The sequence below is a fragment of the Fistularia commersonii genome, chromosome 27 (genome assembly GCF_037954325.1).
Source record: "Fistularia commersonii isolate RoL2024-O1a breed Wild chromosome 27, RoL_Fcom_v1.0, whole genome shotgun sequence".
In the NCBI taxonomy this organism is placed as follows: Eukaryota; Metazoa; Chordata; class Actinopteri; order Syngnathiformes; family Fistulariidae; genus Fistularia; species Fistularia commersonii.
The window spans coordinates 7,657,954-7,684,159 of NC_141310.1; the positions used below are offsets into that span (position 1 = coordinate 7,657,954).

The window sequence follows — 26,206 nt, forward strand, 5'->3', positions numbered from 1 at the left end:
ACTCAACATCCACACATCTCTAGTTCAAAGTCTACACTTTGAGAGTTCAACATCTTTAACTCAATTTGAATTTCTTACTAAATTTGAATTAATATGGTTACTATAAATGATTTCATACCTTACCTTGTTCATTAAAAATTCTGCTGTAGACATATTTAATACTGCTCATTTCTTCAAAGATTTATTTATTTAGTTATTTTTTTCTCTCTGTGTAGTAGATGATTACATTCTGACTGCCAGGGTACCAGGACAGAGTTGCTGGACTCACTTAAAATGTGGCCAGGCTCTGACAAATAACTTGGCTATATGATCAATTCCACTAATCCAAACACATCATAATTTGCCGAAAGGAGTGCTAATATCTCTGTAATTAGTCTATTTTTCAAGTCAACTGCAAACTAAGGGGGAGTATTACTGCGCAGTGATCTGTTCACAAATGGTTATATTTCCACACACAGGTAGCTAGCGACCCCATAATAACCAAATCCCATAAGACTACAGAAGCAGGCCTCTGGTAACCACGGCAGCTGGTGTTGCCACGGCAGCGACATGCGACAGATGTGAGCCGCATACATATCTCCATCAGCATTAATGGCCGCCTCATAGCTGTGTGCGACTTGGTAAGAGACAGTGGGTGAAAATATATCAACGCAACATTTATAATGGTGTGTTAGTGTGTGTGTCTGTTTTTGTGTGTGTGGTACAGGGAGACAGTGATCATACTCCAGATGTCTTTCAGGTGTGAAATACATTACCATATAAAGAGGTGGCTTCATCAATAACAGCAATATGGTACGGTTGGATGCATATGGGTGTGAGATACTAATGGAGGTTGAATGGAAATGCTCTTCCCCGGTTTGATACCCCTCTCCAACCACCCAAACACCCACACACACACAACTTTTTTTAAGTATGTATGCACACACATACACACACACACACACACACACACACACACACACACACACACACACACACACACACACACACGTATGCACAGCTTAGCCTCTCTTATCTTTTTCTATTTAATGTATTGCAAATAGTGATTTTATTGGAAATGCACTTGAAATATTAAAAAAATATTGACTAGAGCTGGGAGCTGGAAAAGCAGAGAATGATTTTTGTTTTCTGCAGCTATTTGTGCAACATGCAAAAATACAGGAAATCACACATCCCTGGAATATAGTATTTACCACAGCACCATTTTCATTAATCTGACCATCTTCAGGCCATAGTGGCGCGCTGCCAGAAATCAGTTTCACAATGAGTCGAACAATACAAACAGACTTATTTTAAGGATATGGGAGGGGTAAAGGCGAACTGACTGAACCATATATGTTCCAGAAACTCTTTAATCTGATGAAAGTTGACCGAGACCATTAAATGCTTGAGAAACCAATTAACAGCACTATTTCTAAATCACCCAAAGCATGTTTTCTTATCACTCTATGGGCAATGGTTAGAAAAAAAAAAGAAAAAGTAAAAAAAAAGGAAATCACATCCAGATCCTGATCCAACACCCATTTGAACCATTGTTTCTAAGCTTCTTTGAGTAGACAGATGGGTCTTAGTGTAAGTGTGGAAATAACAGTTTGAAATCATCAGAGTTCACTGTTTAACAGGGAAACAGTATTTATTGACGTGGTGTCCTCAGTAAACTATTTGAAATGACAAAAAAATGGTTACGTTTCTCTGAAGTCTGAATCAATTTATTCAGTGCAGCAGCAGATTGAATTTCTTTGCACATGTTCATCACTGGGTGGCAAATCAAAGGCTGGATACATCCAACAAGATAACGTAGAATTTTGTGACCATCTCAAGATAAATACAGTGACTTCCCCTCAAGTCACTTTATCAGCATCATAGATCTTGACCAGAAAGGCTCCTTTGGGATAAGGCCGAAACAGCATGAATGTGTGAAAATCCTGCAGGAATCAAGTTACATGGATTGAAAACAGTTTTTCAACTCAAATATTATCTCTACTTTGAAGAAAAGTTATGGCAACAAGGGGTCAAATCCTATTTAACATTGTGATGCTCTGGTGGGGATCGCTTCCAAGGCATGTGTTTTGTCATTCTCCTCCTTTTAAATTCGATTTTCGCCTCTGATGAGGACGATGTTTTTTGTGTTGTTTGTCTGTCATTCTGTCAGGAGGATACATCCATTTCAGGGGGTAAACCATGCACCAAGGAAAGAAATCCATTTGGCTTTGGAGCAGATTTAATACATAAAACATCTTACAAATCCAAAGTGAGGAATTTCATGTTCTCTTGGGCCACCATTGTTATTTACGCTGCAATGCAGTCTGGGGAATGATGTCAAACAGTTGTATTAATCTCGCTTCCATTCTTTTGAGCCTAGAGGGAAAAAACATTTCTTTTGCATTTTTTTTTCATTTGAACGCAAGAGCAGAATAAGCAAGGAGGACAACACAAAAGATTTTACTCTAAATTTACATGAGAATGAAGATGACCAGAGGGGTGAAGATGTGAGAGGCGGGGCAAGTGTCTGTGGAGCAATTGCTTTTTATGCCTGATAGGGAGCAAGTCTATTCTAAAGGGCTACACTTCAAACTACACTTCAGCCCAAATACAGGAATCAAACTATTGTTTTATGACAAAAATACTTGTTTTGGATATTTTTCTGATCAGGACTCACAGACGTAAAAACGCGATGTTGTTAACTCTATCACCATGATTGAACTATGCATGGCAAGTGTAATATATATTTCAGGGGTTTTTCATCTGTATGCTTCATATATTTTGAGAATCCGTTGACACAACGGGGTGGCACATTACGTGGCTTTTCTCCCGCTTCTCCAGTTTCCGTATACAGTCCAAAAACACAGTAGGTTTATTGGAGACTCTAAATTGCCAAGACGTGTTAATGAGAGGGTGAGAGTTTGTATTTCTCTATGTGTGGCCCTGTGATTGACTGACGAACAATCCAAGGTGTATCCCGCCTTGCGCTCAATGACAGCTGGGATAGGTTCCAGCACCCCTCAACCCTGAGTGCAGGATAAACAGTATAGATAATGAATGAATGACAAATGCTTACAGGCTAAATTATATTGCTTGTCAAAGTATGAAATTTTAAGGCAGTTAAGCCATCATCTTTCTCCAGTAAGAGTTTAACAGAAAATGATCATGTTTAACACGAGGTAACTTTTGTGACAGTATAATCATGTTTATCACCCTGAGTGCAGGATAAGCGGTATAGATAATGAATGAATGACAAATGCCTACAGGCTAAATTATACTGCTTGTCACGGTATGAAATATTAAGGCAGTTAAACCATCATTTTTTATCAGTAAGAGTTTAACAGAAAATGTTCATGTTTAACACAAGGTAACTTTTGTGAAAGTCTAATCATGTTTATCACCGTAATGGCACAAGTCTACTTTTCCTTTGCGAAAATAACCATTGTCAGTCCAAATGTGAGTCATAAATACCTTCATTCATTTTTATAGAAATTGACATGACTTTTGTCTCTATTTTCTCAAGTTTCTCAAGAATGGCTGTTGTCACAGGTATTTTCTTTTTTCCACTGAGAGAAAACCAGTTCTTCACAGGTTTATGAATGTAGCTTTGAACTGTATGGAACATTTACATCAAACACTAAATGTCAGAATGATTTGGAATAAAATAATCAGTAGTACACTGGAAATAAAACCAAATGTCTTGAGCTGATTGGGTCATTTGCTGAATATGCATAAGGACATATGTAACCCTTGGCGGCGCATTGTGCAACATCCTTCTGTAATGATGCAGCGTCCCTTGAAAAAGAACTATTTCAAGAATCAGTACAGATTTAGAAAAAAATATTCCTAAAATGCTTTCCTAGTTTCTTCCCTTTTTCCCTGTTTTTTTTTTTCTCCAATTTACATGCCGGCACACACTGCCATAAGGACATTCTGTCTCCTTCTGCCACTTGCACAAGCATCACACGCAAGCAAGCACAAACACACACAACCCCCTCTATACACTTTTTTGTTCTAAATTAGACTAAGAAGGGAAAAAGAGGAAAATAGAAGAGGCACAGAGATTTTGATTCACAGTGGGAGACAGGGGAAGGGAAAGGAAAATAATGGTGAGAAGGAAAAAACACTAATAGTGCCATCAGTGTCATTATAGTTATGATCCACATATAATTGATCAGACTAACAATGCTGCCCCGATCATTACACTGTGAGTGAAACATTTCTATAAAAAGACTGTCAGGGCAGGTTAAATAACACATGCAACAGTTTATGCCCTATAATTTTTTGTCAATTTTTCTTAAGCACTTCCCTCTCTAAGTACAATCCATCAAATTCATAATAAAAGCGAAATTACAGTCATGAATATTCAGATAATCAAACAAACATGAAAAGAAATCCATATCTAGAAAAAGTTATGCATGATTTGTAGATTATACTAACATGGACGTACTAACACATAGTGAGGTCTATACTTCATGAAAAATATACAAATGACCAATGATTATTTCACTTAGTGTTGACACATACACACACAACAACACACTGCGGAATGGTTGATAATATTGCAGCACCTGATACCTTCAAATCCATAGCTGCCATGGCAACCGCCTCACTGCCTCAATAAAGAACTGAGTAATGTGGCTTGGCATTTGTCCTCAGGCGCCTCTTGTTGAAAATTTTATATAATTTATTTGATTGTGTTCATGTTGATTAATGTGATATGTATCACAAAGAGATTTCTATTCTCTTTGACAGTTTGTCTGTTGTGTCTCTTTTGGAGCTCTAAATCTGTATTTTTTCTGACATAATGTCTTGACTTTTTCAATTTTTTTTAAAGTTTTTGATTCTGACACCAGAGGTGAGATAAGATGGGAAAATAGAATACCCCAGTGTTCCTGTAGCAGCAGGTGCCATCATCACAGCTCTGAGACGATAAGAACACCGGTTACACAGCGGTTTATTTAAAGATGCGGTAACAACACATCTAACATTAGAGAACCTGCTGATATATCACACCAGACTGTACGCACATGCAACCACACCCAGATGCACTCCTTCACAAGCTGTCTTGCAGTCAGAGCTAACACATCTATCTTCAGCATCTCACACCAGGAATGTCTCATGACAGGTTGATGTGCGAGGGAGACAGATGACTTGCGTGTCAGTGTGCATGTTCCATCTACATGAAAATGAGTTTCTGACAACTTTGGAAGGTAACAAACTTTCAAAGGGAGGTCATTTTGGATGGATAATTTAGTGGTTACATCAGAAGCAGTAAGTATAGAGGCATCTGTGAAGGTTCTCAGTCATCCAGGTCATGGTCTACCCTTGTCAAACTTTATCAAGAGAACTGGACTTTTTTGCTTGAAGAGGTGACACGGCTGATCCGAGAGGCTTCTTCACTTCGAACAGACTGTGGGGAGTTACTAGTATACTATATTTGATTACAGAGGATTGGCAATACACGGATATATAGATATATAGATAAAGTTCTTCAAGTTTAATGTTAATCTCAGATTGGATTTGATATTGCAGGTATCAAATATAATGAAGTATGAAAATCTGATTATGTTGTTTGTTTCTTTTGTCATATTATCTTGCAGAATGCCATATGTAAATGTGGCAATTATCACCTTAAAAGTCAACAGGGGTTACCTTCATATCATGAACTGAATGACATTAGAAACTTGCATTGCACCTTTTCACAATATAGCATGTCTTTTCAAGGTTTGATTGACACTGAAATTGAACGTGGGAGACAAACAGTATAAACTGGACCGAATGAATTGCATGAAAACGCACAACAATATCTATAAAATCAGAAGAAGAAGAAGGAGAAGAAGAAGGTTATTCATTTAGTTACATTCAGTTTTACATACAGAGCAACATCAGCAAACTTTGACCACTGCACTTTACCCATGATGGATGAACCTTGAGTAGTGGACAGCCACTTAGCAGTGCCAAGAGAGCAGTTTAGAGTTCAGTGTCCTGCACTACAACACTTCTGTAGGTCAGGAGGATCCCCTGAGTCAAGATGTCCCTTTAGTGTGCATAAACTCATAATTTAAAGTTAACCAAAAGAAAAAGGAACAATGACAAAAAAATTACATTAACCTGATATTTAAAGGGAAGTCACTTCAAGTATTCTTGTTCTTTTCCTGTTGTCCGCTAACTTCAGGGTTCACCAATGCAAATCATCCGCCATCTAGAATGTAGGTTGAAAAATGTCTCAAAATTCTATGTAAAAAAAACACCGTCAGCACAAAAACATACCTGGAAGTTTTCAGAAGATTATTAAGAAACGCTTATAAGGAAAGCATGAAACATCAGCTCAATCCAGATCAAGATCAGTGTAATAAATAGAAATAGAATAAAAGAAATAGCAATGTAATTCATAGGCATCACATTTGTTGCTATGAAAAACATAAAATAAACAAGAGGCTAGACGGAACAATAATCACGGTGCCTCAAGGACTAAAGTCACAAGGAAATAAAAAGGCACAAACCTTGAATTACAAACATATGTTTTTTATACAAGTCTGAAAATTTGTAGCACAAAATTCACTTAGGTCCCAGCCTCGACTTTTCTTTCAGATGGAATAAAATCCATATTTAATTTTATAGTTCTCTCAATCATGTATGTATTATATCATTTTCAGTCCTTAAACTATTTATGATGTCATTAATATACATATCCTGTTTGGTGATGCTTTGCTGGAAAAATGTGTCCTTCAAAATAAAAGGACACTATACTCAATAATTTTTTTTCTAATTTTGAATATGTCTATGATGGTTACTATAAGTGCCGTAGATATTTTCCTTTTCAATAGTTATTTAATAATTTAATAGAGAGAACAGAGAGGAGACATGCAGGGACGAGACCAAGGAGAAACTGAAGGACAGATGAGTTTGTGGGGAGATGTGGTGTATTTACCTTTATAAACATGTAACTGCAAATTGTGATTGCGTGAGTGTGTGTTTGAATGTGTGCGATTGAGCATATATTGATCAGTGCTTATTATTTCCACTGACCTATATACCTTTTGGGTTAAAAATAGTCGCAGGAGTATATCAGTCAGTCGATCATGATTTACAAGCTCTTTCTGTGGCATTCCAGTCCTAAATACAATGTAGTAGAAAACATTTGTTTACCGATGTGTCAAAGTCATGAAACAAAATTAGAAACAGACGGCACTTTGAAGCTTGAGACATGCTTTAAAATTTCAAGGTAAGGACAGATTTTGCTGTAGTTAAAGGTAAGGCTTGGTATTTGGCATTTACCTTTGATTGCCAACTTAAGAATATAGATTAGTCATTTTATGTCAATGGGCACTCACAAAGATTGTTATTCAAAAATTTGTGTCTGTGTGTACACGTGTGTGTGTGTGTGTGTGTGTGTGTGTGTGTGTGTGTGTGTGTGTGTCCTAGATGAACTAGGTTATGAGGCTGTGGATAATTCTAAAGATAGGATGTGTGTGTGTTTGCATGTGTGTGCGTTTTAAGAAAGGACCGTGACTGTACCATTACTTTGTAAAGGGCAGGAGTTGAAATGACAACAAGGATGACATTTAAACAGTAGTTACTAGAGCAGCTGCATGACACTCTTCTCTGCAGGAGCTATGTATCAATTTACCCAAGTGTCTTTTTTTTTTAATTTGGCTTGAATATTGTTATTGTATTCTATATCTTTTATCATGTTAAAGTTAAAGGTAATTCAGAAGCACGCTGTGTGATGAATGAAAGGGTTGTAATCTATATCGAGCAAATCCGCAATATGTTAATCTTATATTATCTCTTGAAAACAGCTTATTATAAAACAAATTTTTAATTGCTATGTAATTTGATTACCTGTCCTTCACCCCTCATAGACTATTAACATAAATAGCATCCACTTCACTACTTAGGCTTAGTTTCCATCTCAGGACAGTGTGCAACTACCCTCAAAATCCAACCTTCTCAGTATTATAGGCGTAAAACAAATGGGATAAAAGACAGGAAGGAAGAATAAAAGATGAAAGAGATAAACTAGTTCAAGAGGGTTAAAGAAAAAGAGAGGGCAATAATTTATACGGGTTATACAGAGGTGGCTCAACTTAAATGGGAAGCATTGTGTGTGTGTGTGTGTGTGTGTATGTGTGTGTGTGTGTGTGTGTGTGTGTGTGTGTGTGTGTGTGTGTGTGTGTGAGTGAAAGTGGGAGAATTAAATTGGCTGTTTGTTCGTCGTCCGTGCCTCAATCAGAGACTGAGAATAGCCTCTAGCAGTTAAACTTTCCAATTACCTCGAGCAGATGGAGCCTGCAGGGCTCGATTTGGAGGGTTTGAAATGGCTGTTGTTGTTTACTGTTATCTGCTGTTGACTGTACACTAGGCTAGTGTCAGACAGAGGCTTATACTAAAACACGTTCCTCCCTCCATTTAATCTTTATTTTCCAGTACCTGCACTTCCAGGACTCTCCTGCCTCGCACAGAATCCTCTGTCTGATCTGAAGATTAGGTGATATCTGACTGATTGGATCTTGCTGAGGTGCAGAAAGCAAAGAGTTACCCATGCAAGCTTGTAAAAAGACGGCTGTCATTTTAGAAACACAGGTTTACTGTCAAGCTCACACCTGGATAAATGCTACCCACTTTCCAATAACAGATGAGCTCTCGAGCAAGACTCTGAAGTTGAAGTGAATCGTTTGTGGAGCTTACTCTCAAACAGTGGCGCTCTGTGTTACTTTCAGAAGCTCACAAGTATGAATGAGTATACTGTGGAAATGAGTGGATGAGAAGTTGGACACATGCTCATAAGCTCTTCATTGATTCAACACTCTGAGATACATGCTTCCAGAGGTTTTCATGTTGTTTTGAGTTAATTCTCAAAAAAGTCATAATTCCTTTTTTCCATTTGTACTGAAAACCTGTGAAATACAAAACATTTTTTTAAAAATCTGTATGCCTTTAGAGGAGTGAACGGACTATAAAACACATGTAAATCACAATTTAAATGACAATGTCGGATACATTCTATATCGACATTTAGTTAGTACAATTGATACGAGAATTGATACAATTTCTGTATTATATGTTATTTCATTTCAATTTATTTTATTTTATTACTGGAAATCAAGACTGTTTATGTTATGTTTATATGTCATTTTTCTTCATCAATACCCCCATTGTCATCTCATTCACATGCTCACACACTAGATCCACCATTGTTTCCTATTATGCTGTGCAAACAAATATGCTTACAATTAAAAAAATGATCTATCAGATATTAGTTGTAGGACTGCTACAATTCTATTAATTGGAAATCCAGCAGTCAATTATATTTTTTTGCATTTAAGCCACTCAGGGTCTTGTTGAATTATTTTAGATTTCACATTTACAAGAAACAGTCCAATTAATTTTCCCCTGTGCACAGAATCTGAAAATCCGATGAGCAGCATTTCAGATGAAATGCTAATTTAATGCATCCGACATATTCACATACCTGCTGTCTTAGCAAGGCCTCGCTGCATAAAAGCTCATGAGGCTCCTGTAACAATACTAGTCCATTAATTCTTAGCAAATGTTGTTAATTTGTGGAGCTAAAAGTACTGGGTTACTTTTTTCTGTTAAATAGTATTACCTTGAAGTTAAAATGTATTGCTAAATTCATCTTGGCATCACCTGCTTGGACTTAAGTTATCAAGAAGGAAGCTTATAAAATGGAATACAGTGAATACAAAATGCCATTTTTTGCCTCATTCTTAACCTGCCTTCTGATTTTTATATATGGAGTTTAACCTGTTATTAACCCGTTAGTAAGATATAGAGCATGTGTTAGTCTGTTTTTATTGTCTCAATGCTTGTCAATACAAATGTTCATAAAACGACATTCTGTCTCATCACAAAGAAATTGTCAGGAGTTGAAATGAAATGAGACAATATGAGTAGACATGACTACTGAATGTCCTCAAAAATGATTTATACATAGCCCCACCGGGTGACCTCGGTAGATGTGGCTTCAGCATCTTTGCAGAACACAGCACATTTTTGAACTTATCTCACTATCTCACAGTGTAGTAACTCATTGTTGGCACACAGGCTTGTTTTTCATTTATTTCTTTTTTAACAAGGTCTCCCAGTGAATATATATATTTTGAGTTTTTATGTGAAGTAAGTAAGTCTGCAGTTTCTGTATGCTGTGTATCTTCCCCTTTTAGATTGTGCGCATATAAAAAGATTTTGTCAGGCAGGTATTTACCTTCAGTTTCTCCCCAGTGATCCTCACTAACCTTGGGATGGGTGGATACTGGAGAGAACAACGAATTGAAAGAGGCAGGATAGAGGAGGTGTAGGGGAGGAGTGAGAGGGCATCAGAGAGGTGTGTGTTCAGGTGTTGGATATTGCAAGATAGATTACCTAACCCAATAAGCAATTTATCACTGTCAGAGAGAGAGAGAGGGAGAGAGACCGAGAAAGTGAAGACGAAAGGGGAGAGAAAACAGGAGGAATGAAGGAGATGGTGAGGAAGAAAAACCCTGCAATCGAAGAAGGGCGGGCTTAAGGGAAAGGAGGATAAGTAAGAAGATGAAGGTGAGATTCGCAGTTGGGAAGAAAAAAGAGATCATACAAAACCAACACAGTCAACAGTCAGTATATGTAGTGTCAAATATTTTACTCCATAGCTCACCATGTATGCCTTTCCTTGAATTCTCACCCCTTCATTAACTGCATAAAACTATGTCTTCTAACCTCATCTGCAAGTTCCCTGAACATACATATTCATGTCTGCACTCCTCTCATGCAGTCTGACTGTAAAAGACCCTTTTATTTTATATAATGCACTTTTAAAATTGTGGTACCATGGGGATTCAGTTTAAGTTTATACTAGTAAGAAATAAAACGTTGACCTTTATTTTTACTTTACCAGAGCATGCCATTAGAGGATTATCCCAATTAGCCACAAAAACATCTTATACATTTCTAAAAATAATAAATAAATTACAAATACCTACCCACTCCCTCACTTAAATTCAATAGCAAAAAAATATGCCTCTCATCTGTATTCAAGCACCAGAAAACTGCCTAATTGGCAGCTTGCAAACAGGTCGACAGATTAAATTCATACATTAGTATGCTTTGGTAGTAGTTTGTAAAAGTCTCATTTACTGTCCTTCTTTGATGTAGACCGTGGGCTCATTCAAAAGCAGTACCCTGAGTTTATATGCAATTAATTTACAGTTTGGCACTAGCATGAATAGTTAGGTTATTTAAAAACCCACAAGAAAACAACATTTACATATAAAATAGGCCTGAAATGGAGCAACTATTTCATTTAAAGCTCGGCATTTATGTAGATGGTTAGCTAATTAAGAAGAAAAAGACCCCACAAGTTTATCTTGTCGGGGTCTTGTATGGAGACAACAGAAGATATTTTAGCCAACGGTAAAATTCAGTGCATAAACATATGAGAACTACTCCGCAAAACACAAAATAGTAGCAAAAATCAAGCAGATATGTACTAATACATCATTTGTTAATACTTGTTAAGTTTGCATGAGTGCATGACAGAGAGTAATGTGATCTGCCCAAAGCATGTGTTTTCAATATTGTCTATGACCAAGTTTAACATCCCACTACAAACACACACATTGGTCCAGCAATGCTATTTTTGAATATGTGTCATTATGTGTTGGCTCAGAGGAAAACACAACCTTGTGTTGAAAAATGTCCAACGGACACTTACCCGGGTTGATCCATAAAAATATTGACACTGTCAATTCATTCTGGTTGTCAGTCGGAAGCATCGGCTGTGGTCTCGGCAGATCGACAGCATCGAGGTGCAAATGAATTGTTTAAAACACTCTATCAAATCTTCACTGGCAGACCTTCACATTGGGCCTGTTCATGTGATTCTTTTTCCCCACAACTATTCAAAGAATTATATTTCAAAGGATACAGGGTTCTATAAAGGCATGTCAGAGCATGTAATGCCTCATCGTCTCAGAATGAATCAACACCGCTGTCTTGACCAACAATAATTGGGAGAGAGGACTTACCACGGAAACGTCAGACAAAGCACTGGCAAAAAAAGAGCCTTATGAATTTTGGTACAAAAGAATTATTTGAAGGCTGTCCATATAAACATTTGCAATGACACATTGTATTTTATACGCTGTACAAACATCTGTGCACAATATATGCATTGTATCACACAAACAGTCTCTAATGAGAGAGAATGCGGCAGGTAATTTAAATACCCTTTGGCTATTCAGTTGTGTAGGCTAATAAATTCCTGCATCGCTATGGCAACACAAGATGTTTGTTTGTAACCAATATAAAATGTCAAAATCACACAACAATGAATATGCAAGCGTGTTGAAGTATAGGGTCTGTTGATCAAGATGTGTGTGCGTCTGACTTTATTCAGGTCGGAACATCTGTAAATGCCTATGTGTGTGTGTGGATGTGTATAGATATAACTCTTGCATCCATTATAGGATCACATTAAGGAATAGCCAATTACAAAGATCATTAAAAGGGACATACTGCAGTAAAATGGAGAATAGAGGGGGTTGGTGCAGGTAATGCATTATAAAGGCAGAGTTGTTTGAACACCGTGGGGCAACAGAAAACAGGAAAGATGAAAGTTTTGCGATCACACCCGATGTTTCTTCTGTATCTGTAGCAGCAAGCACTGATAAGAGGATGACCATACTCTTACATTATTGTTTTCTGAATATGCGTCCACAGAGGACTGCAAGAATGGTCCCTTTCCCCACTTTCAACATGCTTATCTCATACTAACTGCCCGTCATACATTTACATTCCTGTGTCCATCCCTCTTTTGAAAGCCCCTACACTGGTTCAAATCATGACTGTTAGAATCCCTCTCTACTGGCTGCAGGGGTAACCAATAACGCAGAAGTGCTACCTTTAGAATAATGTTAAACATGGCTTTTCCAAATGTCTGAATTATCTCATCTTTGACCTTGGCAGCTGATGACCCTCTAAAGTCAAATCAATTAGATGAAAAGTGTAAATGCCTAGAGGTAACATATATACCTGGAACACATGGACACGGAAGAAAGACAGTGGAATTATCTGTGTTTTCACAGATTGCAGCATCTTTCAGCCCATTAATATATCATAATGATCTGAGCAAGGAAAGCAATCTTTGGAACAATTTCTTGTTTTTTTGGGTAATCATGATGGATTTGTCAAATGAACTGGGCTATGTCGAGTATTAAACCTGGAAAACTTTGGTGCTTTTCTGTTTCCTATAATTGCTCGCACTATTTCCGATGATAAATGCCTCCACTTTGTTTCTGCACCACTATGCTCTGAGTAGATCCATTAACTTATTCCCTTCCTACGGAAAATAAAAGGAGTATAGGGAGACATTATGCAGGCTTGTCCTATTCCTTTATATTCATAACAAGCCTCTGTTGGGCTTTTGCCTTTTACAGAGATGTTGCAACAATAATGATTTTGCTGTGTGAAAGAGTTTGTGAATAGGTAATTAAGGGATAAGATAGTCCTTCAGTATGTCAAAGGTCCAATCTTTTCTTTGTTTTTTATCAAGAACTTTTCCTCGTGTGGCTTAGACCACTGTTCTCCGATCTCACTGCATTAAGAGATACTCCATAACTGACCTTATTGCTAAACTAAGGACTGTCGACTTCTAATTGAATTTCAAGATAGATCTTAATGCCAAGTTTGACCAGGGCATTGGCCGGGGCGCAACTTAAGTTGTCCAGCGAAAATCACTTGAGAATAAGAAATAATCTCCCCAACAGGGAGCAAAATAGTACATAAAGTTGGAAAGAAATCATCAAGATGTTCTTTTTGGGTCCATCTAATATCCCACTTTTCATTTTTGACATCCAGTCTCAAATTTGTTTGGATGCTCGTGGTACGACACATGGTTTTAATGGCGTTATGAGATATGTAATCGGAAACTGTATGCGTTCTGTTTTTACATGAGCCACTGTTTGAGAGACTGAAGATAAATTAATGCGGTGCAGTCTTTTATAAAGTTTAGTTATGTAATTCCAAGTTTAGCTCCTGATATACATGTACTGCATCTTATCATTGACTGTAGTCTCAAAGTATCCCACATAGGTACTGGCTGACTTGCATTACCTTGCAAGTACAAAATACAAAGTTGGTCTCTGAGATGAGGTGCTGCTAATCCAGTTCTGTAAAGGCAAGGAAAGCTGCAGGTATAAACAGCTCTGTCAAAAGCGATTTGGTAATCATGAAGAATGAATAGGAATCTATTTATTCTCTAAAGCTGTTTTCATGGGAACATGCATCTTTCAGATCCGTTTGAGAAGTACTCATGCATTTTTCATATTCCACATTTCACCTGCACTGGTCTGACTATAGTAATGCTTAGGTCTCACCCTTTCTTTATCTTCACTTGGTCTCCCCTTCTCAGTCTTAGTCTCGTCTTGGTCTCAATATTGTATGGTTTTAGTCTCAACTTGGCATCAAACTCGAAGATGTTCATGAAAGTGCTGCAAACAGCACTGAAGTTTTGTGCACAGGCAATTCAGATAACATGCTGAAAGAGGCATGTGAGACTTGGAAGAGAGTACCAAGTCTCCTGATACACAAGTAAGTGTACCATCAATATGAAACTGGCAAAGATGTGTATTTTAGAGGTGTGTTGTTAAACTAAAGCTTGCTTGTAGTTTTTATCACTGTTTGAATTGAACCTTGTTGTCTCCGTATGAGCTCTTATCTAAAACGGGCAGTGTAAACATACTAGACCACTCCACCAATTGCACTTCAGTTTTAAAGGTGAATGACAAACAGCCAGACGTGAGAGAGGGGAACAAACATCAAATGAAAAAGACTGACAGGATGTGATTTGTAGAGAGTGAGTGAGCATCTCTGTCAGTTCATTATTTGGCCAATATATGTCTGTCTCCATGTGTGTGTGTGATGCCATTTATAACCAATTCAATGTTGACCTTGCTCCTGTGCACACACCAGAGTCAGTAATTCATACAGTCACACACACATATTCTATCATTCTCCATCATGGGAACAATGTGTATGACATGAGCCATTACCATCCCACTTGAAATTTATAGTATTTTTGCAGTCCCTCATCGCTGTTTTCCATTTCTTCCTCTTTCTAAACACTTCATCATTTTTTTTTCTCACCTTGTTTGTGTGTTTGTCTTTTCTGGGCAGGTGCAAGACACTGTCTGTCTAGTTCTCTTCTGGATGAATTCACTGATCCTAGACCTGCTGAGAAATGCAGGTTCATGTGTGCATATAGTATATTATGTATACAGGAGCAGGGAGGGGAGGGATGACTGGGAAGAGACGAAGGAAGGTAAATTAGAATGGGGGAGGAGGAAAGGTTTACCCTCTATGATCACTCATCTGGAACTGATTACACACACACACACACACACACACACACACACACACACACACACACACACACACACACACACACACACGCACGCACGCACGCACGCACGCACGCACGCACGCACACACACACACACGCACACACACACACACACATACAAACGTACCTGCAAGCGGGCAAGCACCAAAAACGGCATTATGATAGCTCTATGAGACCTTCTCTATACTGAGGATCTTTAGCATAAATGTCATAATTCTTCTTTTTCTGTTGAACATAAGCATAGTGGGAATGATGAGGGGGACTGACAAAAAAAGAGATAATGACATAGAGGTTGAAATAATTGTTGGGATCATTATTCAGCATGCATGACTTTTTCCACCCTCTTCTTTTCTTTTTTCTTTTCTTTTCTTTTCTTTTCTTTTCTTTTCTTTTCTTTTCTTTTCTTTTCTTTTCTTTTCTTTTTATCTTTTCGTATGCTCTTGTCTGCATCTACCATTTGTAGCAAGATCAGGTGAGGAACACAGTTCTTCTTGGGTTGGTAGATCTTTTCATCATTTTATTTTTCTTGATTCCCTGGTTCCTCAAGAACTCTGACTGGAAAATATACAAGCAGAAATTTGAATTAGGGTCTGATTGTGCTGCAGGATGCAGCTTTGTGACTGAGCTACTTTCGCAAGGTTATGGCATGATAACACTGCAAGTTCATCAAAAGTGATTACTTAGCAGAAGTAGAAGTGAAAGATGAAATATCATGGAATTTTGAAAAGAATCATACTGGTACACAGAATCTGATTTAGCATAGTTATCCTCTGAAAATGTTGATCTAAAATCCAATGGCTTTATGATTTAGAACGTCCGTTTTCTTGATTATAATAAGTTACACATGATTTGATGCACTGATTGTTGCCGCAGACTATGATACATAGTCTACACTGTCAGGATAATTCCAATGTAGGCATGGGGATTTCTGATTAATCTGTTTTTTTTAATGACTAAATTATAGCAAGGTATTCTAGTTCTCCAGGAACAGTGTACGCATAATATTAAAGAAACTTCAATATGGGACGAAGACTGTAAAATAAAAATAACATTGTTCCATTTACCAATAAGCAAGAAGGAGATATGGTTGCTAGAAACACAACTATGTGCGCGAATGCACAGGAAGTTCTTTTCGTTTGACAGCTCATTTAATGCTTCAGTCCCAGCCCACATACACTCACAATCTCACAGAAAATACAAACAAAAAAACTAATGCACATTTAGGTACAAACAGTGCAGAGCTGTCTTTCCTTATCAAATCTCAGTAATGCCATCCTTTTATGTCAAGCCATCACTCTTCTTGCACACACACACACACTCACCAGCACACAAAGTGACTGTCTACAAAGCAACACTAAGGTCACTGTTCAGTTAGCATGGATCTTGTCTCCGTTGCACGACTTCCTCTGAGCCTGTCACTCGCCCCGTCCTTACACAGGAAGGCTGAGGTGGTATTTGTCTGCCCTTGTAGGAGAAAATGAATCACAAGCTTGCATGGACTTTGTGGTGCTGAGACTGATTGAGTCACTCCCAGAATACTGATGAACTCAGAAGTGATGCAATGGCTGTTAAGACAGATATATGGGATTCAGAAGGGAGCAAAGAGGGGATGAAATTTAGTTGCCCTGACTTTTTATCAAACCACAAAATGATTCTCATGACACAAATAATCAGACTGTAAATCAAATGTAACAAAATAGTCTGATCCTTGGAAAATGAAACCATGTCTAATTAGATTAATTCTTGAAATTATTTGCCCAGCATTAAAATATATCATGTGTGCCAATCCAATGCAGAGCTAATTAGGATGCATATACTGTATGTTTAGAGCGGGGGAATGTAAGCCGACTCAATGTCACTCCTGTTCTGAAAGATGAGAGAAAAAATAACAAAGGAAGCATTAGTGTGAATAGATACACAAGTAGGGTCAAAAAGGGCATTAAAGGGAAGAGTGCATCGTGCAACTTGTGCATGGATTTAAATGATATTAAATGGATATGCATGCGTATTTGCGAGTGTTTGTGCTTTGGTTGTGCAAAAATTCTGCGTTCCAAGAGTCCCCTCTCCTTCCTTCTCAAACCCCAGATCTTTTTTTTCAATGAGACAGTTGGCTGCTCCCCAAATCTCAGCTAATTTTGTCCGACAAGGCCTTCATCTCAAGGATCGCACACATTGTCCACTTCAGTGCTCCTTTGCTTGCATCTGTGCTGTCTGTTTGTTTGTGTATCAGTGTGTGCGTTTGTGTGTGTTTGAATATATTTGTCAAGAAGATAGAGGGGATTTAAAGAAACCGAAAGATCCCCCCCGCCCTTTTTCCATCCAATTTTGGAACAAGATCTAATCATTCTACTACTTTCCATACAGGAAAAGTATGGTTACAATTTGCCGTTTGTCTGAGACTGTTTCTTGATTTGTTCACAGTAATTTAAAACAGTTTTATGTAGTTTTCTGAGCATTTGATTGCTGCTAGATTCTTGTTTCTGATTTAGAGACAACACTTACTGCAAGACAGAATTATTTATTATCTCAAAAAGCTTGTGTAATGGACAAATCACAATGTGATGATAATTATAAGCCTCTAGCAGGTTGGAACTGCTTGTTAGAAAGTATGATTGTAGTTTCAAAAGATATGGCATTTGATTTTGCGATGAAAAAAAGCTAGCTGCTCGAACCATAACTCCTAAATCATATTTGAGCTTTTTGGACCTTTGTAGAGGATCAAAAATTCAAAAAGATCAAGTCAGTGAACCGTGATATTGTCCCTTAAACTGTTAAATCTTAAATTGCTCCACGGTGTTGGGTTAAAAATATCCAGGACAAAAGTTCTGATAATTGACTGGGCATGGTGGAGAGATTCTGACAAAGAATGGACTCAGATTTAAGATTGAGACTGCTGTGAAATCGTGGTGAAATCGTGGCTTTGTGCATCTGAACCATTAGATTTAAACCTTTGCATGCCCCTACACTGACCTCTTTACATTTTTTTTTGCATCATGCCAGAAATAGACCTAAAAGAAAAACACAAAAGATAACTACTAGTGTATATACTTACTTCTTCATCCCAATCCATTTCCCCATGTCCTTTTAAATCCATGATTCATGCAGTAATATTCTGGCTGCTTCCCCCTAAATGCTTACATCTTTCTTGGGTTGCTATGATGAAACGTATACATTCCCATGCGTAAATGAATAGCTTTTGTAGATGACATGACATTAAATATGGAGTACTCTGTGTGCAGATGAGATTTGATAGTAGAGGAAATTTAACGTTTTTACTCTGGAAACCAGTGCCAGATAAAGAGAACATCTGTACTGTTGACACATTTTCAGCTTACAGTCGGTGTTCATGATGGGTAGGAGTCTGTTCTGAAATGTTAGTGTGCAATATTTGTAATGCTTTATTGGGCATTAAAGAAACTCACATTGTCTAAATTTTCATTTTAGTGTCATTTCTACTTCCCTTGTTATCCCTGAGTTAAATGCTGGAAGAAGTACTTTTCTCTAGTCACAATATGAAAATACATGACTTTAGCACTGAGCAGAAAATATAAAACAACCTCTTGAGCAAACAATGAAAATTGAAGCATTCATAAAGAGTCGAGTGCATTTAATACCTGCCTCCACCTCAAGCCTCTCTCCTCCCTCTCTACCTCCACTCGTGTGTGTGTGTGCGTGTGTGTGTGTGTGTGTATGCGAGTCTCTTCTCAGCAAATATAGTTTATATGTGTGGTTCAGCGGAGACACCAAAAGCTTTTTGCACATAGTGAGTAGATTCTCATGCCAACTGGGATTATGTGAATTTGTATGCTTGTGTGTATAAAAATCATGTTCCATTCATTTTGCCTCTTGGTTTTGCCAGGGTAACAACGTTGTCTTTATCCACGAACACACACACACACACACACACATGCACACACACACACGTATGTACACACGCACACTTATCTGTGTATCTTGTGGTCCCGTGGTTTGTTGACATAGCTTCGTGGGCAACTCTGAGATTGAGAGGCTGTTTTTTACCATTAGATGAAATGTTACTTTGTGCACACCACACACACACTTTCACATACACACACACACACACACACACACACACACACACGGTTCCCTCCCACATACAGATGCTGTATAGATTGAGGAAAGGTAAAGCTTGTGACTGATAGAGGGGTATTTGTGTGTGACAGACAGTATGCTACAGTTATTCTATTTTCATTCCTAACAGGCTCTCATTCCGTTATTATCATGGGCCACCAAAGGGAGAAGCCACATGCAGAGCTAGAAGGTTTGGTAGGCCAGAGAAAAAAAACAAACTCTCTCTCCCCTCCCCTTTTAAACAGTTGAGTATTTGTACAACTTAGTTTCTGAGAAGGTTGTCGTATCCTGTATATTACATTATTTACACATTCAATCAATCCTATATAAATACACATTAGATCATATTGTATTTACCGTTCCTAAGAGAGGAGTTTCAATTGACACAACTGAGTGTGATACTTGCCAGTCCCATATTTTAAATGTTGTTTTTCTCTCTGCTGTATGAATCACTTGTCTGTTGGCTCGATGTCTCAGACAAATCTGCTTTTGTTTGTAACGATCGCGGGGCTATCGATTAGAGAGACGTAGAAATGCTCCATCTAATTTATTGATTCAACGTTGACAAACACTTGTCATCACTTTTATTAATGCAATACAAACACAGTGTTTTGGCTGATAATGATGTACTGACACCGAGCAGCTCAGCCCACCACTGATACATGTTCCTCCTGGTGTGAATCGATGCCGCACTGTCACATGATGTGTTGCAAGTTCCGCTATCTATTCAGGGATACAGCATAGAGGTGGCTTTTTGGGTACTGCTTGCAGTGATTGGGATTAGGGACTACCTGGTTTCAGTGTTATAAAACCCTCTGGACTGCTTTAAAGATCAGACTTAATTATAGCTCTCTAACATGATGCCACAACCCTTCCACCTGTATTATGGATTATAGCTACACTTGCTGCTTCTCTTACACTTAAGCTGTCAATTATCTGAGTTTATTCTCATTATCAGTCTCACTGGCTCCATGTAAATCAGCCTTTCAGGACAAAACAAACTATTTAATGAACATTTAGCAGATAAGGAATTTTCTTTCTCTTTTTTCAGTTTGGTAGGATTAGCTGTATCTGCAGCATATGTGCATGTCCGCTTGCGCGTGCACGTGCAAATGTGCGTGTGCGTCAGCGTGTCTGTGTTGTTTGCTTGTTAAATCTGATATTTAGACCAGGGATGTGGCAGGCGATTTAGATAGGCTTTGCTCTGTGTGAGTGACTCCAATTATTCTGGTAAAACTACACATACACAACTTCCACTGGCAAACGCAAACATCCACATCAGCAAATGTGCATAAATATTTAGGACTTTTTTTTTTTCATATAATCTGGATTTTTACACAAAATAAACTATATAATTCAAACAAAAAAATAGACAGAAATTAGACATAAAGAGAGTTTGTTTGTTTCTTTGCTTTTGTTTTGGTTCATTATTTATTTTTCCCTTGTAATAAGGATAATGTGTCTCTTTCATGGCCCTGCACATCTGTTCCCTTTTGAGCCAGCATGAATTCCCTCTGGTTGATAGCATTGTGTTCAGGTACTAAAAGCTAGCTTGGAATTAACAAAACTGATTTCAGATGGCCAGGGGAGAGGAAGAGGGCATCTACATTTAAAGCTAGAAGAGAAAATAAAAACATGGTCATGGATTAATAATCAACCCATGAATCTATTCTACTGCTTGTTAAAATATTGCTCCGATTTTGTCAGAATGACTTAAGATTATACATGTAAAAACACAGAGTTGCTTAGATAATTCTCAGATTTATGTGTGAGCATCTCTTCATGTGTTGTTGAACTCGCTGTACTCTAGTGTCAAATTTGGTTTTCACCACACATGTCATTTATAGAATATGAGGTAGACGTAAATACATTGGGGTTTTTCCTGTCTGTATTCAGCTAGATAAAGTTTTCCTTACCCGTGCAGCCCAAAGCTAAACTTTAACTTGACTTTACTTGGACTTCAATGTGAAATGTTTACAAACCAAAACAGCAAACGTGAAAATGAAGGGCATCTGTGCATGATGTGCGACTTCCATATCCTTGTTTGTTATTTCATAAGGATGCTGAAACAGAATTTCAGTGGCAGGACAAATGTAGTTGTGAGCTGTTATTTTTTTAATGTCCATCTTATTATTCAAATTAAGCTACAGAAACACAATAGTCAGTTTTCTAAATAACAAAATGATGATTACCAAGAATGTTAAGAATATTGGATGTTAAAGTCTGTGTCTGTCATATTGCTCAATGCAAAATTTCCCTTGGGAGAAATTCCATTCAAAAACTCGTCACAAGAGTTTCTACTTTTTAATTAGCCATTTGAGCAAACTGGCTGCTTTTTTTGTTTAAAATCCATTATATTTTTTGTATTTATTGGGTAAAGATGGTTTGATTTATAGACTAATCACCAGACAATTAAAAACTTCCTGATGCAGGAAAAAAAAAAAACAAGTTCTCCAAATAAAAGTAATTGCAAATGTGTCTGTGGTTAAGATACCGAATACTGTGTTGCTGAGAAGCTCAGCGCCTCACAATGCCAAGGTGTCATCGGCAAAGCGAGAGTGAACGGGTGAACGACTGAGTCTTTGCTTCATTTCACAATGAGTTATTCCAACAGACACAAGTCTTAACATATGGCTTCTCTTTCTCCTTACAGGATCCCTCCTTCTCTCTTCTCCTCCATGACAAACTTCAGGTGCCCAACAGCTCCCGGCGGGCATGGAATGAACGGGACAGTCGCTGCGATGTCTGCGCAACTCACCTCACGCAGCTCAAACAGGAAGCCGTACGCATGGTCCTCACACTCGACCAGTGGGATTTGTCCCCGACCTCCTCTCCAACTACCCTGGCTGGGAGATACACATCTCAGGGGGCATGCGGATCACGAGAATGGCCTCCCCCTTTTCTCCCTTCCTCATCATCCTCAGTTGCAGCTGCCATTGCACATCCTCCTCACACCTCCACCCAGTCACCATTCCCGAGCCCTAGCCAGACCCCGACACCCAGCCCGAGCCATGTCTTGTCTAACCCCAGCCACGGGAGTCCCTCTGTTGGGCAAACATCTCTCTGTACCTCTACCACAAGCCAGCAAACCCAACCCCCAGGGCACAGATTGGGCTCCAAACCTAGCTCCTTGGGACTTGGAGGTGGAATAGAAAGGCGTAATGGGTCACCCAGTTCGGGGAAAGCAATGAGTGCAGCTCAGCAACCTGTGACTGGAGTAAACAGCCCTGGAAATAATAGTGGCAATAATGGCAGCGGAGCAGCACTCAGCTCAGCAGCTCTCCAGACACATCAGTCCCTGAACCGAACTAATGGAGGAGTCACTCTCTATCCTTACCAGGTAAGCTACCTTCACATGTCTGTGTCTATGAACTGCAGGAACCTCTATCATAAATAAAAATCTACCAGTGTTTCATATCATTGCACCAGCATACATGACACACTTAATTTTACATATATGATTAAAAGTGTATAATTTGGGGATAAAAGAATGAAGGTACATTCAATAGTAATTGGAATGTTCCTGGTAGGAATGGGAGAACCTTTTTTTTTTGCATGTAGGTATACTAAGTAAGTATAGGGTGACAGAGTATTTATTCACCGACATAAAGGGAATTCAGAAATGAAATGCACATCACTCTGAAGTCACCCCACGTGAAGACAAGATACAATTATTTGATGTAAAACTTCAAGAAAGCCCTAAGACACATGGAGTGGGTTCCAAAGCAGCACAATATTCCCATCCTAATAGCTTTAGAACCCAGACAGAATAAAAATGCTCTCGCTCAAAAACTAATTTTAGGAGGTTTAGAAGTTTATTCAGAGCAGTGGGGTAATAAAAACCTTATAATAAATAGTATATCCAGAGAGAAATCTTTACAGAAAAGAGTAATAATCAACTTTTCCAAAAAATAAATGAAAGAAGTAATGAGGCCAGATAATACTGACTCAGAGTAAAATTTTAAGAAAAGGACAGACATCTTTAAGCAGCATGTTATAGTAAGTTGAATCCATTACAAAACCGGATCAGACCGCCGCAGATTTACAAATTATAATACTAATAACTAAGTAAGAAGAGCACTACTACCATGAAATATGTGTGGATGGAGGTCTATATGTACCTATGAATATAATCAAGAATTTTTTTGAGACTAGTTACCTGGATTTTTACATCAATGTTCTGAGATCTAGGTTTTAGTTTTGTCCACCTCCCAAGTGGAATTGATTGCAGTCTAAACTCAGATTGGCATTTTTATTCTCTTGGGTATATTCAAAGCACAGTTCCGGGATGTTTTCCATTATTCTTGAAACGGTTTCTGTTAATTGTGGTGTTTTTACTGCCTATCATGATTTTCAACTAATTCATTCATTCATTATCTACTGCTTATCCTGCTCAGGGAAAAAGGGGTGCTGGAGCCCAGCTGTGATTTGGCAAGACTGATTTTCAACTATGTTCTCTAATATTTCTTTGAATATAGATTAGGCTGATTGTGTATATAAAGATACTTAAGAAAAAGGTGTCAAACACAAATATATTTAGTTGGGTAGCCAATAGTGTACTGTCCTTAGATTGAATCTACCATACTTTAACTGGAGGAATGTTTTCAGTCTCAGTTGAGTGATTCTAGTGATGAGGACAGTTTTCCTTATGATGTTTGCATCATGCAAAGTTAATATTTAACACCGATGCGTCACTTTGTCCGAAACCTATGATACATGATCTAAACTGAACACCTCTATCAAAATCAAATAACATAAAGACAAGAGGATCCTGGTGCCGTTGCCATTTGCAAACATGGAAAACAAGATATAATTTTGTTCATAAGAAAAAAAGTTGACAGTCTCATTTCTAAAATTGTAACTTAGAGCATATGTCTAGTTTCTAAAGATGATCTGCTCAGATTCAGCGACTGAACTGAGTTCAGTGTTTTAACTGAGTTTTTGTTCACCATCCATCAATGTGACAAAAGCAAACTATTCGACTGAGTGAGCTTGGACATCAGGTTCAAGTGTGCAAGAAAATGTACCAACCACTGAAATGAAAAGATGGTGGAAGAAAGTGTTTTATGAGGAGAAAGAAGAAAGGTATGCAAATAGACAAGGCGCAAGGATGGAAGAAGCGAGAAACTGCCTGAGAGGTCCAGAGGTATATGGAAAGAGGCAAGATAGCTAAGACTCTTGGGGGGGATTGAGGGGTGAGTATGTGCGTGTGTGTGTGCGTGTGTGTGCTCCTGTATACTACAGATGTAATAATTCATACAGTGATAATTAGAACTCTGGGGACTTCATGTCACACACCCACAGTACCCCTTCAATCTTTCATTCTCTCTCTTTCTCCCCACCACACACACTTCATGTATTACTTATGCCAATTACTTGTCTTCTCCCTCACACTGTTTGCTTCATATTAATTACATCTTCTCTTGCTATTTCCTATTGTTCTAACATTGTTGTATATCCCGTGACATAATGATACAGAGACTTGGATCATATTAATTTGTACCATATATGGATTTGTTCTGACATGTTGCTCGCCGGCATGGGTCAGACATAAATAAGGCATTATCCTTTTCATTTTCTATTTATTTTTTCTCACTGGTCCTGTTGGGGATGTCAAGTTTTAAATCTTAAGTCTGACAGAACATATCAATTTGGCAGAATTTATATACTGTATATATGGTTTCATATAATCTACTTTAAATCAGTTTGAATGAATGCTCAAGGATGTTGTAAAAATATTGGACATTTCATCATCAACTCCCAATACACAACACCTTGCCTAAGCCAGCCCACACCTCTCATGGTATCACAGAATATTTCGAGAGTAACACACATCTTGGTCTCCCGAAGGACCTCCGAGATAAAATTGCACTTCTCATAAATCAAAATGTTCATGAAGAGATGATTTATTTCTGGATCCTTGTTGAGCGTGCTTAGACGGTATGTGTGATCTGCAAGTGTGTCCTTGAATTTGTGCACAGACAGAAGATAATTATATAACTTAAAAAAGGCTTACAACTTTGTAGGAATGCACAGGTGAACTTGGTGTCTGCAAGTGAATCTCTGTTTCAGACAGAGATTGGATGCGAAAGATGTTCGCAAGCCTGACTGCTTCCAAAGTGATTTTGACAGTAATGACGATTCAGCTGAAAAGGAGAAACAGAGCAGGATCATAAATCACCCTTGTTCAGGCTCACCTCTGAGCGAGAGGTACCCCGAAGGGATGGAGTGGTGTAGAGATGATGGTAACTAGAGATGGAAACTAGAAACAGGGAAGCCAGGAAAGATTGCAAGTGGTGCAAAATGAATGTTTGAATGCTGAAAGAGACAGTTGAAGGAAATAAATTGAGAAGCTAATGGGAAAAACTCATTTGATTAAAGATCCAACTAAATTTCTACAAGTCTCACAGTACAAAACATAAGGGCTGTTGATGTAGAGTATAGATGCATACATGAAGTCCTCAGAATCTTACGATGGCAAATTTTCAAAAGCCCTTGCTATTATTGCAAGCCAAGTGAGAGGCATCCTCAGATGTTATACAAGTGATATCATGTAGAGAGAAAGTCAAAGATCATTTTTATGAAAAATTTATCTTCATATGTTTTGTCAGGGAATTCAGCAACACCATCATAATCAAATGATATTTGGAAACCGAGGCGAGTGGGAAAGCTGAAAGGGACAGGACAAAGAGCAGTGTTGATGCGAGTCTCACTGGTGTATCTCAC

At 38.1% G+C, this 26,206-nt stretch overlaps 1 protein-coding gene across 1 annotated transcript in view; it reads left to right on the top strand.

The window, feature by feature from the left end:
• The window catches only part of kif26ba (kinesin family member 26Ba), an 87,955-nt gene that overhangs the window by 7,227 nt on the left and 54,522 nt on the right, over positions 1 to 26,206 (top strand). The window contains exon 3 of the mRNA XM_086174765.1: positions 22,134 to 22,820. Coding sequence (XP_086030891.1) covers positions 22,134 to 22,820 — 687 coding nt within the window. The remainder of the gene's footprint in view (positions 1 to 22,133; positions 22,821 to 26,206) is intronic.